Here is a 15510-nt window from a genome sequence, read left to right as displayed (position 1 = left end):
CAGTATGCAGAGAGTTCAGAACAGATTTATTATCCCGTAACAGTGTATGAGCAAATTTCTAAGGCTGCAATAAAAGCTTGGAATTCTCTCCCTGGACAGAAAGATGGAAATAATACTTTCACAAAAATAGAGCAAGGTCCCAATGAACCTTTTGCAGATTTTGTGGGACGTTTGCAAACAGCTGTAATAAGAACCATTGGAGATAATGCTGCCACAGAAATAATGACTAGACATTTGGAGATTATAAGACACTGTGCCACAGTGGACACAAATGCTTATTATACCCAAACTATGATGAATATGGAAAGACAGGGTCCCTGTTGGCAAGGGACTTCTAGAGAAATTAGTCGATGTTTTCAGTGTGGAAAAGTTGGACATCTAAGAGCCCAATGTAGATACAGAGATAAAATGAGAAGGCAGGGTGAGAGAAAACCCAAAACCCCATGTCCAAAATGTAATTGAGGCTTTCACTGGGCCTCTAAATGTATATTGACCCAGAGGAATGAGAGGCAGGACCCAGCTCCAAAGTATCAATCAAAGGACAGGGGGGGCATGATAGCAGCTGAGGTTATACCCAGAGAGACTTTAGAAATTCAGGACTCTGATGTCATCAACCAACAGAAAAGCAATCAGGATTATAGTTGGGGAGAATACAGGCCTTTTAAGACAACAAGACAATATCCAATGCAAACAACTCCAATGTAATTACCAGATGATGAGGAGAAATCCCAAAAGTGGTAAATAGAAGAGAATTAGATAGGTTAACTGCTTGGGGAAGAGGATCTGCTTATATTTCCACAGGTGGAAAAGGAATCAGATGGCTAACAACGAGACTGTCAAAAGAACTTTAAAATCTTCAGCTTTCAGTTCCTGAAAAACCACAACAATCATTGGATTCCCTGAGGTGAAACAGAAAGAGAAAAACTTCAAAACAAAGGAAATTTAAGAAATATCTGACACTGAAAGAACTTGGCTGACAATGAGACTGTTAAAAGGACTTTTAAAATCTTCAGGAATCATTGGATTTCCTAACACAAGATGAGACTGTTTTAGTTCTTGAAAAACAGCAAGAATCATTGGATTCCTTGAGATGAAAAATTGTTGATGAGACTTTTGCAGTACTTCAGAGTTTACAGGAACTATTGGATTCCTGGCACATGAACTAATGGACAATGGAATCCTTATGGACTATTTCTAGGACTTATGGACATGTGTAAATTTTCAGGTTGATTCTTGTTATTTTTTACATTACTACTAGCCTGTGTTATATTGCTATGTGCTATTGTAAATTATGTATAATGCCTCCTATATTGATGGATTTATGTATACCATGTATATCTGTTTCAAAGTTCTGGCCCATATTGATGGATTTATGTGTACTTGTTTCTAATGAGCCCCTTCAGAAACCCGCTAATCTGATTTGACTTCCTATTTCCTTTGGTGTTTTCATCTCCCTTCCTGAGGTGTCAGGGAAGATGTGATCACCTTTTTTGGAGGGTTCTCACCTCCTTGAGAAGTCAGGGAGGTCATGACCACCCTATGTTCTAAAACAAAAGAAAGGGGGAGATGTTGGAATCTTTACAAACTGCTAACTAATTAGAGTTGATCTGATCTTACAAGAAGATGTTTTGGGCAGAACCTGAAACAAGATACGAAGTAGAACTAATTAATACAATGCTTGTGTTTACACCTTTACTCATGGGAGTTCACAAGTTTGCCAGATTCACAAAATAAACTTTGTAACTTTGTGAATTCACACCTCCCTTAAAGCTCTTAGGGCCAGAGAGCACTATGGGAGAAGACCCATAATCCCATTCTCTCAGAAGAGTCAGATATAAGGCCAGTGAAGAGAGATCTATTCCAGAATATTTTCCACTTGGCTGGCTGTTGGCAGAAAAAGAGTTTTCAGAGGAAGAAGCTACGAAGACTCTCTCAGAGGCAAGACAGATTCAACTTGGTACTGGCTCTGGAGGCTGAAGAAAGCAGAGGCAGAGGCTGAAGGACAAAACCTTTGGATTTGGAGACATTCGGAGGGAGCTCTTGGAACCAAGCAGAGAGATAGACCTCTAAGCTAAATCTGGCTGTGTTTTGAGAAGAACAAGAACTCCAACATTTGAACGCCAACAGGAAAGAATATTGGTTTAGGAACTGAGATTTGTTGTTGAATCATTTCTGACTCTTCATAATCCATTTGAAATTTTGTTGGCAAAGACAGTGTTTGCCATTTCCTTCTCTACTTCATTTTTATAGGTGAGAAAACATGAAGCAAATGATTTGCCCAGCTAGTAAGTGTTTGAAACTAGATTTGAACTCAGAAAGATGCATCTTCCTGACTCCAGACTTGTATTCTATCCATTGCTTGAGGACCAATTATGTAATTATGGACAAGCTTTTTTAAGTTTACTAGGATTCAGTTTCCTCATCTGTAAATTGGAAGGATTGGATTAGATGGCATCCAAGCTCCCTCTCAGCTTCAGATCTAAGATCTTATAAGATAGCTATTGTTAATTTAAACAAAAATTTACTGAGTAATTTGAATGATAGCTCATTCAATGACAGCATTGGTTTGGGATTCAGAGGACCAGAGTTAAAATCCTGCCTTTTTCACTTATTACTTACTACTTCACTTCTGGACTTCAGGTTTCCCTCTTGTAAAAAGTGGAGGGTAGAAATGGGGGTGGGAGGGAAGGGAGCTAGATAGTTTCTCAAGTCCACAATCACTCTAAATCTTTGGTCCTATATCATCGTATTTATCTTGGCTTTTTCCTCTCTAGCATGGAAATTAGGTACATTCCCAAGAATTTTTCTAGCTTTCTTACTGCAACCATGGCGTGAATCTTCACTCCAGCTTCTTTGACTGCCGTGTAGCGTTTGTTAAGGTTGTTCACCCTTCCGTCCAAGTCTAAAAGGGTTTCTTTTTTGTTGTCTTTTCTTTCGAACATAGGGTTGGCTGACCAATCCTGAAAAGAAAAGGTTAGAACAGGTTAGCAATCCAGTGATAAGAAACTTCCACTGTCCATAATAAACCCAGTTTCATAATTATAGTGATGGAGGGCAGTGTGTTACTTTGGGTTTCTGTAGTATGGAGATTCTTCTTGTCCTCTTTAAATTTAAAGATCCCATTATTGTCTTTGCTTCTACTCCCCTTCCCCCCCACCACCACCCCAGGCAATGGGGTTAAGTGACTTGCCCAGGGTCACATAGCTGGGAAGTGATAAATGTCTGAGATCAAATTTGAACTCAGGTCTTCCTGACTTCAGGGCTGGTGCTGATCCTGTTATTGTTGTATCTAGCATTCTTTCCCCTCAGCCTTTTCCTTGGATCTCCCATTTTTATCCTCCTCAAGCATTATTGACTCACATTCATAATCTGAATAATTCCTTCCACATTTTGCTTTGTTTTCTGGATCCTGGTCTCTAAGTCATATAGGATTTCTCTCATCTCTTGAATATATTCAAATACACCTTTAAAAAAAAGTTAAAATATTCATAGAATTAGTTTCCTTTTCTGTTAAAATTTCCAGAAAAGAACCAAATCCTTTCCAATAGATCAGTAATGAATTGAACCAGCTACACCCAGCAAAAGAACTCTGGGAAATGAGTATGAACCACTACATAGAATTCCCAAATCTCTCTATTTTTGTCCACCTGCATTTTTGATTTCCTTCACAGATTAATTGTACATTATTTCAAAATCTGATTCTTTTTATACAGCAAAATAACTGTATGGACATGTATACATATATTGTATTTAACATATACTTTAATATATATAACATGTATTAGTCAACCTGCCATCTGGGGGAGAGGGTGGGGGGAAGGAGGGGAAAAATTGTAACAAAAGGTTTTGCAATTGTCAATGTTGAAAAATTAACCATGCATATATCTTGTAAATAAAAAGCTACAATTAAAAAATATTTTTCAGAAATGGGAGGAATGGCAAAATGTGTTAAAGACAGCCCTGCCTGTTGACTTTGTTGGAGACAGGAAATAATTAAAGAGAGTATTATAAGCCCTTTGCAAAAGGACCATTCCCAGTTTGTCCCTTTGACTAGGACTTCACTTCACTTCAATCCTTTTAATTGGGAACTGTGTCCAAGATCATTGACAACTGAGCCAGGAAGAGGCACCCTCCACCTCAAGAAGTTATTAGTCCTGTAGAAAATCTCTATTTCCTTCTCTTTTGAGCATATAACTTGGAATTCTTCCCGTTTTCTCATGGACTTCCAATAAATCAGTGACTCAATTTATTTCCTCAACCCCCAAGAATAGACTAACCAAGTGAGACTGAGAAGTGACCTCCTGACTCAGATTGCCTTTAAATATTTTATGTTTCTTTCTCTGAACTCATGGTGAACTTGAGAAGTGAACATTTCAATTTTGAAAGATTTAAGAATTCTGCTTGAAGACATACTGATAATGAAGCATGCTTCCTACTACCTGACAAAGTTGAGGGAAATGTCTGCTCAGCAGAGGCCCTCTTTCACAAGAACATACTAGGTGATGTATTATTGTTCTAAGTATCTGTTAATACACACATTCGTACTTTGTGTTTTAAGCATTTCTTTTGTGGTGGTAGAAAAAAGAACTTTCCTATATCCATATCTATTTTGTGCATTGAATAACTTACTAGAATTAAAGGAAAATGTGGTACATGATCCATACATGGGTGTTATATTTAAAAAATTTTTCTAGACTACCTGGGGAGAGGAGAAGAATGATTCAGAGAGTATGAGAGAAAAAAGTCTTACTCCTCTTACTGGGATGAGGCTCTCCTGGGACTAAATATGATTCATTTGAGTCTATATACACATTATTTTATGTAATATATGGTGTTAAATATACCATCTAATAAAATATATTTCATATGATTATTTTATATTTCATATCTACCATGGGTAAATTATGTGTAATATGATATAACACAATAATGTATGTGATATATTAAATAATATAGGTATAATGATATATATCATACAATAAATAATATAATAGGTACATTTTATAATATAAAATATATATCTATAGCTAAAATGTCTAATTTGTTACATTATATATTTTAATATATATAACATAATGTAATGTAAATATTATATAATTATATAATGTAATATATATATAATATATAATGTAACAAATTAGACATTTGATCTATCTATCTATATAAACATATAATATGATACTGTATGTATTTATCATCCCTGTTAGACTAGAAATTGTTTGAGGACATTTTATCTTTGTACTATGGTTGGAGGGGGGTGGCTAGCATAGTGCCTGGCATGTAATAAATATTTAATAAATGCTTGCTGATCAGTTGATAAAACAAGGGGATTATCCTATGAGACTCAATTTAATTTAATTCAAAAAAGATGAAATATGTATAATACTTCTGCCCACATGTGGCTTGTGACAATTCCCTGGACAGCCCTGACCTCAAAGAGTGAGAGAGTAGTCTCTTTCTGCTTACACAGCATCAAAGGGAACTCCCACAAGTAGTGTGCCAGGCACTGTATCAAGCACTTTACAATTGTTTGTTGTTCTTAGTTCTTAGTTCTTGAAAAGAACCAAAGACATCAATGGGGTGATGTCTTGACTTGCAAGTAAACTGGATTTGAGTGAGGCAAGAGATGTGCAAAGTAATCAGACCCACTCTCTGCTCCAGTCATCAGAGTCCAGTGGTAAGACATGGGTCAGGATAACTGGCTGTGGCCTGGGATGCACTGGGTAATTTTGGCCTTTTTAAGCTAAGGTCTTTCCCAGGTTTGTTTTCTAGTTTGAGTTTGAGGTAACATTCCCTGAAGTAAAAGATGACCCATTTTGCTTTCACAAAAGAATCAATCTACTTTATAATTACTACCTCATTTAACACTCACAACCTTGAGACATAAGTGCTATTATCATTCCCCTTTTACATTTGAAGAGATATTTACATATCCCTAGTAATTGTTTTAGGCTAGATTTTAACTCACTTTCCTGACTTCATGCTCAGTGCTCTATCCATTGTACTATCTAGTTTAACAAGGTGAAGCCCTTTTTTTTTTTAGTCCTTCCAAGGACAAGAATACTCTGAAAAACCATCCCACTGTATAGGGCATAGCACAAATAAAACCCACTTCAAGAGCTGAAACTCCTCAAGCACAACTGAAGCACATTTCTTTCTCTGAGAGAATGGACTGAGGGCTCAACAAAACCCATCTTGGCTAATGGAAAAGCAGCTTCCAGCATATGAATGAATCACAGTGGGTCAATAACCATTTGTTTCTGTTCTGAGGAAAGCAGAGGACACTGTTGATCAACTCTCAGGGCTTCAAAATAAGCAATGACCCATCAGGATATAAAAAATAAAATACCTCCAGTTCAAGACCAAATTACAGCAAACTAGAAAATGTCATTACTATCATATAAAACTTTTTACTAAGCATTATGCCCGCATTATTCCTATTTTTTGATTACAGATTACCTAGCTGGGTAGCCAGCTAAGACTAGAAGGTAAAGAATGTTCCTTTTAAAAAAGGAAGTCCCTATTCCTAAAAGCAATATTACATTAAACAGGTTCTTTTTGAACTGAATCAGTGTGCAATTCTGTACACAATTCTGTCTTAACCTCTTAAGCTGTTACCACTTAAAATCCCAGGAGAAAAATCTAAGTGATTTTATTATTAGGAGTTATAAATTATAATAGACTTATAAATATTATAATTATAATGGAGTTATAAATAGGGCAAGTCTATGAGTGCTGGTCAGTGAGGTTCTAGGGTATGGATTCTAGGTATGGATTATGCTTCTTTCTCTAGTGTTGTTCCTATGCTCATGGTCTTCTACTGGTCTAACAATAGCTCCACAGCATGGTCATAGTCCTGGTGCTCCTCTCCTGGGGCTCACCTTTCCCTGTACCACATATCTTGCCTACCATATTTCTAAAGCTGAGTTTTGAAAACAAGGTGGTTGTTTTTTTTGCTTTTTAATTTTTTCTTTTTGCTAAAAAAAGAAACAAATCAATGGGTTCTTTAGGATATCAAATTCAACCAAATGTGAAGTCATTGCCTCAGTACCTTCACCATTCCAAAACAATGTTGTTTCAGCTGACTGTAACTTCACATCAATTGCTTCCAATTCTGCCTTGACCAATGGAAATTCTACTTTTTGAATAGTAGTCTTTATCTGCAAAACAAAGACATTTCAGGTCCATCTCTAAAATTCAATTTCACAATTTAAAAAAATGTATATTTTTGGGAAGTGCTTATATATTATCACTCCGTATCACTCTGAACACTTGAAATAAACCTTCATTCAGTCAGGAATTAATTGTGATCACATATCCCAAGAGAAACCCAATTTGTCTTAAATAATTTGGGAACCATTTGATTACTAAACAGTTACATACAATCAAGGTGGGCAGCATGGAACCCAGTAAAAAGAAATTTCCTTTTAGATTTGGAGTCAGAAGATTTCAGTTCTTAACCTGTATGACCTTGGCCAAACCTGTTAACCCATTTGGGTCTTAGTTTCCTCCTCTGTAAAATGAGGGAGTTTTGACTAGATGACCTTCATAGTCCCTTCTAGCTAACTCTCATTGTTATTTATTCTTTAATTTTTAGTGTTTTTTTAAATCATGTCCGATTTTTTTTCTTGGCAAAGATACTGGAATGGTTTGTCATTTCCTTCTCCCATGCATTTTACAAATGAGGAAACTAAGGCAAACAGTGTATAAAGCCAGATTTGAACTCAGGAAGAGAAGTGCTCCTTACTACAGGCCTGGCACTCTATTCTCTGTTCTATCTAGTTGCCCCACAGATATAATCTATGATCCTTTAAACTCTCAGTTATCTATGCTAATGGGTAATGGAGATAATAATAATTACAAATACTATAAATGTAGTACACAATTCAAAATCTTTGGTATTTAGCTTTATAATGCAATAAAATATTATATCAAAGACATATTCAGATACCCAAATACCGCCAAACTCATCCCTTACTTCAGTCCCTAAGCAGAACATAGAGAGTTCAGTTATAGTACAGGCATATCTCACTTTCAAGGAAACCAAAAAACTCATTCTAAAGTAAATCTGGTGCAGGAAAACCTGGATTTAAAAAACTGATCGTTTAAAATTTTCTAAAGTTGATAACATGAGTCATAGATACTTTTTGAAAAGAATTTTTTTCAAAACAATGAATTCTAATTTATTTTAAATATTGTTTAATTTGTAAGATTTTGCTTTATATACACAATTTAAAAACTATTCTCATCAGGGAAGAGTTATAGACCAAGTAATTTAAGAATAGGAGATATATGTAATATAAAATAATTCCTTTGATCTAGAGAAATTACAAATTTTTAAAATACTGGCTTCATTGGTAGAATTATTAATTTATAGGCCATTTATTAGTTGACAAGGAAATTAAAAGGTAGTAAAATTTAAAATTAATGGATCAGAGATGCTCATGACACAGAGGATACAGGTTACTTTGTGGATATCAAAATATTTTTGGCTTGTGCTTTGACCTAGAAATCTGAAGGTTGACAACAATTTTCCAGATGGATACCAATTTCCTCTTATGACCATGCTGCTTTGTAACAGATCAGGTATTTTATGAAAAGTAAAGAATGGCAGAGGCAAGATGGCCAAGCAGTAGGATATATAATGAATTCCTTCCCCGTTACACCCCCCTCCCCCAACACAACAAATCACATTTAGTGACTTATCCAAGAACAAAGATTTCACTTACTCCTAAACCATCATGTAAACAACTAATAAGCATTTATTAAGTACTTAATATTGTGACAGATAAAAAGTTTGACACACAAGTTTCTGGATAGCTAATAATTTTATTAATCATGCTAGCAGGGGTGGGAAAAGTCAACGATAATGCTTCTAGAAACTGGAAGGCTCATAGTACTCTGAAAATGTTTGGGACAAAATTTTGTCTACCCAAATTGACTATTGAGATCACTCATAGAGAGTAGAATTATTTATTAGAATCTTGAGAAGTAGACCCCATCCTGGTTCCTGAGCCAAATTCACAGCAGGAGAGAGTCACTCCCTTGAAAATTTTCACAGTTTTTATACATTTCAAACAAAAAACTTCTAAAATCCCATCCTCTATATGTTGTGATTGGTCACATAAACCTTTATTCCCCTATTTGGTCAGTGGAATGCAGTAGACAAGATAATATACAGCTTCTTCGGCCCATAATCCCTTTTTTGGACAATGGAATGCAGTCTAGGCCTTATCTAAAATCATGTGACTGGGGCCTATAGGCTTGATCTACTTTAGCTAACGGTCTCTGATCAATATGTGCTTAATCTGTAAGTGATGAAAGACCAGAATCCAGGAAAAATATAGGACTACAAAAATAGATCTGAGATTCATTTACATAAAGTCAACCCACAGGAGTTGATAAGTTCACCACTTGAGTGTGTGTAGAGAGAAGAAAAAAAGAGGCACCAGTCTTGAGAAAGAACCACAAATAGGTATGTGATATGGAATAAGAAAAGAGATTTGAGAGGAGACAGGAGAATTAAGATAGAAAAAGGAAAATTGAGAAAAGTCATTAATTAAATTAAAGAAGAATTTTAGTATCTTGGGAGAGAATATTGGGATCAGATACCAGATTGTAAAGGATTATAAATTGAGAGAAGTGGAGTTAATAAAAACAACTTTTTCTAAGAATTTGGCTGTGAAAAGTAGAACTATCAGATGATTATTTGAGGGGTGATAGCTGTAGTGAGGAGTTTCCAAGTATGGGCAACTTGGCCATATTTGTAGGAAGCCAGGAGAGAAGGGAAGATTGAAGCCTGGAGAATAAGAGGGGATGTTTGTGGTAATTGTGAGTTTTCCCAAAACCAATTGAATGCTTTCCCTTAGATATATATCAACTTCTTTCCTTTGAGGTGTATGAAGCACAGCAGTATTAACTTTATTTGCATTTGGGTGACTGAAACCTTCTCACAATGTCCTTATTTCCTGGCATTGAGGTTGAATCTACTTCCCTTTCCCTCCTCCCCCCATCAGCCTGTTCTAAACTAGTCTAAGGACTGAGAAAGCACTCTGACTATATTCTTCAATTTATTCTCAGAAGGTTCAGTGTGGGATTATTCAAATCATTTCAGGAGGGATCACCATTTTTCAGTAAATCTCAAAGAATGCATATCCCTATGGGTCTGCCTGAAATTTTCCTAAATCAGATTGGAGAGAAAGAGTGTTCAAAGTGAAGAAGTACAACCAAATTGTGGAGGTGGGAAAGAAGTAGGTTGGGCCATTTTCCTTGAGAGAGTATGCTGACAGTTCTATCCCCAAGGGAGCTGCATTCACTCAGACTACTTAAGAAGAAAAAGGAGTATAAACTTTGCTGGAATACTCTGAGATTAGTCCTCATTATGCTTTAGAAACATAGTAATTACATGCAAAGTGAGAAGGAAATAGAACCAGGTAAAACTTCGGTTATCCAAGTTAAGGAAAGGAGGAAAGAAATGTATGCATCAGGTATCAGGGATGTTAATAAGATAATAATAATAGTAATAATGATACCAGCTAATATTTATATGGTTCTTTAAAGTTTGCAAAGCACTTTACTAATATTATTTAATTTTATCATTGCAATAATCCTGGGATGTCGGTATTATTATTTTTGCCATTTTACAGAGGCAGGAACTGAGGCAGACATGTTAAGTTAAGGCCCAAAGTCACATTGCTGGTAAATTCTGAGATCAGTTTTGAATTGAGATCTTCTTGACTCCAGGTCTAGTTCACTATGTATCCACTATTCCACCTAGTTATCATGCATGCAATTGCTTCAATTGGTCTCAAATATCTTAAAGAATCTTAGGGGCTGTAATTTATACAAAATTGAATTTGTAAAGGATTTATAATTTCATTCAAATCAAGGATGAGTATTATGTAGGACAAGATCACTGGCTCAAATAAATCAAATAAAATTAAGGGGATTTCTCAAGGCAAAAGCAGAAAGGAATTTTATTATGATCTTGCAAGAAAGGGCAAAAAGCAATTAGGCAAGGAGAGACAAGGCCCAGTTAACAGACAAGAATTATAAAATGATCTGGGGTAGGGTAACACTCCCTATAAGCTGGATCTTTATCCTGATTAGCCAGGACAAATGACCTCACATTCTAAGTCATAAATGAGAAAAAACTTTCAACTCAGTCACATCTTTAGGGTTATTAAATTACCTTATATGGGAGTTTCAATGCCAAAGTACACCAAAAATTCCAGAGAAGAAAAGAGGGACTAAAAAGACAAATGCTGCAGGGAAGAAAAAGGAATATCACTCAAGATAATGACAACGGTGAGACATCAAACCAAAATTTATGGGATGCAGCCAAAGCAGTAATAAGGGGAAATTTTATATCCTTAGAGGCTTACTTGAATAAAAAAGAGAAAGAGAAGATCAATGAATTGGGCCTGCAACTTAAAAAGCTAGAAAAAGACCAAATTAAAAACCCCCAATCAATTACTAAACTTGAAATTCTAAAATTAAAAGGAGAAATTAATAATATAGAATAATATAGAAAGTAAAAATGCCAGAATCTGCTAAAATGCTTTTGTTTGTTTGTTTTACACTTCTATAACAATTATTTCTGCGGACTCAAATTGGCTAGTTCTGGGTCCACAGAAATGTCATTTTTCATTTCATTAATAAATTTATTTTTTTAAGTGGTAGCATAATGCTTTTCTATCTTCCCTTAAAGCTCTCAAACTCTCTAATCCCTTTCAGTCTATGCTGTTCTCATTCATAAATATTTAAACTTTTTCACTAACCTTTCTATATACAGTTAAAGATCTTATCTTTCCAACTCAGCCTGATCTTTTCCAAACCAGCAACAGAAGATGACTCCTTAACACTCACTCATCCTGTCCAGAGCACCCTTCCAGAGTCTGTTGCACCTCTCCAGAACCTGTCAACTCAAAGATTGATGCAAGAGTCTCACAGGTCACTTATCCTTTGGTGTTCTATGCATGAAAGTTGCCTGACTGATGCCCAATTCCTGCCACTTGGGATTGCCCACAGAATTTACTAATTTATTGACTTTTGCTTTGCTTTGAGTCTCTCCTCATTGGGCCATTTGACCTTGGAAGTTGGGAAAGGTCCCAAAAGTTCACAGGCTGCCTACAGAAAAAGGAGGCACCATCCTGCTAGCTCTTGAGACTTCACACACTCACCAGGCCACATGATCCTGGATGAGCCCCCATAAATTGTGTGGGACAAGACCACTGGCTCAAATAAATCAAATAAATTAAGGAGATTTCTCAAGGCAAAAGCAAAAAGGAACTTTATTATAATCTCACAAGAAAGGGCATCTTCCTTTCCACAGGCAAGGAGAAGTAAGCCCCAGCTAACAGACAAGAGTGTTTTAACACTCTTGAGCTAACACTCCCTATAAGCTGTATCTTTGCCCTAATTAGCCAGGACAAATGTTCTCATATTCTAAATCATAAATGAGGAAAAATTTTCAATCCAACTATATCTTTAGGATCACTAAATTGTCTTATTTGGGAGTTTTAGTGCCAAGGTGGCCCCAACTTAGTCTCGCAAAGAAAAAGTTCCACTCCTTGTAAACCACGTGATTTCTGGAGAAAGAAACTTGGCCCTGGGACACAGCCATGCTTCACTCAGTCTTTAGAACATGGTCTCTATGTTGTGAGACAGCTTTCACAATTTACTTCATTCAGCATGAATGACAGCCTTTCATATCAGCTGTGCAGGTCAGCCCCTCTCTATCTCTTATTCAGAGGACTGCCATTTTTATGGACATGAGGGATAATGTAGATTTTGGGATGAAAGAGATGCTTTATATAAACCTTAAGAGACCTGTGCATGATCTGTACAAAGTCTCTATAAAGGAGCAAGTACCAAAGAGAGAAACTGAAATAGCAGCAGAGCTGTAACAAGGAGGAAACAAACCCTCTCATGGATCTTGCTGGTGCCAAAGGGAGCAAGTGTGCCAGGAAACTTTGTATACTCAGGAGCTGCCTAGATCCATCTCTGGATCTACATCTACTGTCAGATAAGAGAAAGTGTGAAAAATGGAGAATGGGATTGTTTAATATCCTACCAAAAAAGAGAAAAAGTCCCCATAGCAATATTTTTTTGTGATAGCAAAGAATTGGGAAACAGAGTAGATATCCTTCAAGTGGGGAATGAGTAAATTGTTTTCTGTGAATGCAACAGAATACTACTGTGCTACAAGAATTGATGATTGTGATAAATACAGAGAAGCATAAAAGGATGTCCACAAACTGATGCAGAGGGAAGTAAATAGAGCTAAGAAAATAATATACGTAATACCTACACCCATTAGGAACAGAAAAATACACCACCAAAAAAAAAAAAATTCTTGAACAGTGAATGTTTCAAAATTGCCAAAAACAGGCCTGACTTGAAAGAAAAGATATGAAATACAAAACAATATGCCCATTCATGCAACATGTGAAGGAGGAGGAAGATCTAAACTCCATGACTTAGCCTGTTTGTGGTCAGTAATTCATGTGAATTAACTCTAACAGAGAGAAATTACACAATAGTTGGCAGGAGGTGATGACTATTAAGTCATTCCTTGCAGACCTAGAGGCACCACATCTGGAAAGGGCACAACATTATTACAGTTCTCAGAGATCGTAAAAACTTGGTCTATTTTTAAGGAGTTGCATCTATTACTTGGGAGTCATACAGTGGGCATTCCTGATTTCATAATTTTTCTTGAATGATTCATTTTTTCCAGAGCAAATAATATATTGGGGGATGCCTTGTCCCAGAATTTGGGGCTAAAAACAAAGCAAAATTAAGAAATATGGTGCCTTTACTTGCACTTGGAACATAGATAATCTTGACAAGAAGTCTTGAGAGCAATGCCTATGATTTTCTCCAAAGGTAATTTATTTTGCCTTTGCACTACTGAGAAGGATTTTGATAACACAACACCACTTTTTCTATTTCCTCATCCCAGGAAGAAGGTCATGAAAAATCAATGTTTCTATGCTAGATTAAATGTTATAACAAACTTGCCTTTATTCTAGAGAAACACCAACTTTAAAAGCTAATGTAATCATTTCTTTTAGAATTTATTTTGCCTTCACAAAATCATAATATGATGCCTCATTATGACAGAGAAGTGACACTGATACTTCAAAAGGTATACTATCTATAATAGAGCTAGTCTGTTTTCTGAGGAAAAACCTAGCTAACTGTAGACAGGCTAACTGTAAATGAGCTGACTGATCACTTGGTAATATACACACAAATACATATGTGTATATGTACATGTGTAAGTCTTTATACAGTGCACACATAAATATTTGTATTCTATGTATGTGATTTGGATATCTCTATAAATATAGATATATATCACATATATTTCTTGGTACACAAGAATCTTACACTTCTATAATTCTCAGCACTATCTGTCCCTTTATGTCCAGCAAAAAGGACTAATTAATAGTTTAATTTGATTGCTGATAATCCAAGTGTGAGATTTTGTTCAATGTTCAGTGGAAGAACATGTTACTAGAGTAGCTGAATCATATCAATCTTGACATTCTTGCAGCTAAATAGAAGGATGGCTAACAGGTATTTCTTAGAGATGCAAAGAAAGAAGATCATGAAATGAGTTTTATTGAACATTCATTATTTCTTAAAATAGTTGGTTATCATTATTGGACTATTAATGGAAAACACTTACAAAAACCACCCTGAAAATAATTGCAGCTTATAGAATAACATCAATTGCTAAAAATCCTTTGGAAAAAAAAAAACTTCACAAAATGTTCCAAAGCAAATGCACATATACTCTGATCATTATAAAGATGGGAAAAAATGAGGATAGAGAGAAATGTGTGAAAAAGCATTATTCAAAAACAAGGAGAGAGCCTAAACATTTATAGATTACATGGGAGCCTCATGAGCCCCTTCTGTAAAACAAACTAGTAGGCAGAGGATATTGTTAGCACCAAGTAACACTAGAAATAATAATTTAAAAAAACCATTCTATTCCATTTAAAAAACAAGGAAAGATATTTGATTAACTTGGGAATTAACTTTGAGTCAGCTGTATGAATACAGTTAGAACACTGACTCATTACAGCTAAGTTCAAAATTAATAAAAAGTAAAGAGAAAGAATACAGAGAAAAATAAATGATATATAATTCAACTACTTATAACTGAACTATTTAAATAAGTAATTGAAAACCAAAGAGAGAAATGACATTAATACTATGTATAAAATAATTTTATCCAATAGCTTAACCAATGAAAATTGATCAAAACAAAACCCAAAAGAACTCCAAAATACCTTAGGCAGCAAATGTATTTATATGTCAAATAGAGAGAGATGGATACAAACAAAATACCTTGTTAAAAGATAAACTCATCTCTAAGATCTTATGAAGGATGACAGATAATTGGAGAGAGAATTGATGTATAAAGCAAATAGAAACAATGATAACTAAAACCAATTTAAAGAAAGCTTTAAAAAAGGATATCAAAATAAATAA

The 15510-nt window shown here is 35.4% G+C and overlaps 1 protein-coding gene across 1 annotated transcript in view; it reads right to left on the bottom strand.

Annotated features, from left to right (window-relative positions):
• Positions 1 to 15510, bottom strand: part of DNAH17 (dynein axonemal heavy chain 17) — a 299993-nt gene that overhangs the window by 247987 nt on the left and 36496 nt on the right. Inside the window, exons 14-16 of the mRNA XM_051995475.1 lie at positions 7052 to 7160; positions 3361 to 3464; positions 2820 to 2960 (exon numbers count right to left, since the gene is read on the bottom strand). Of these exons, the coding sequence (XP_051851435.1) occupies positions 2820 to 2960; positions 3361 to 3464; positions 7052 to 7160 (354 nt within the window). The remainder of the gene's footprint in view (positions 1 to 2819; positions 2961 to 3360; positions 3465 to 7051; positions 7161 to 15510) is intronic.

The sequence above is a fragment of the Antechinus flavipes genome, chromosome 4 (genome assembly GCF_016432865.1).
Source record: "Antechinus flavipes isolate AdamAnt ecotype Samford, QLD, Australia chromosome 4, AdamAnt_v2, whole genome shotgun sequence".
NCBI classification, from domain to species: domain Eukaryota; kingdom Metazoa; phylum Chordata; class Mammalia; order Dasyuromorphia; family Dasyuridae; genus Antechinus; species Antechinus flavipes.
The sequence above is the reverse complement of the archived record's forward strand: the minus strand, read 5'-3'. Positions and strand labels throughout refer to the sequence as shown.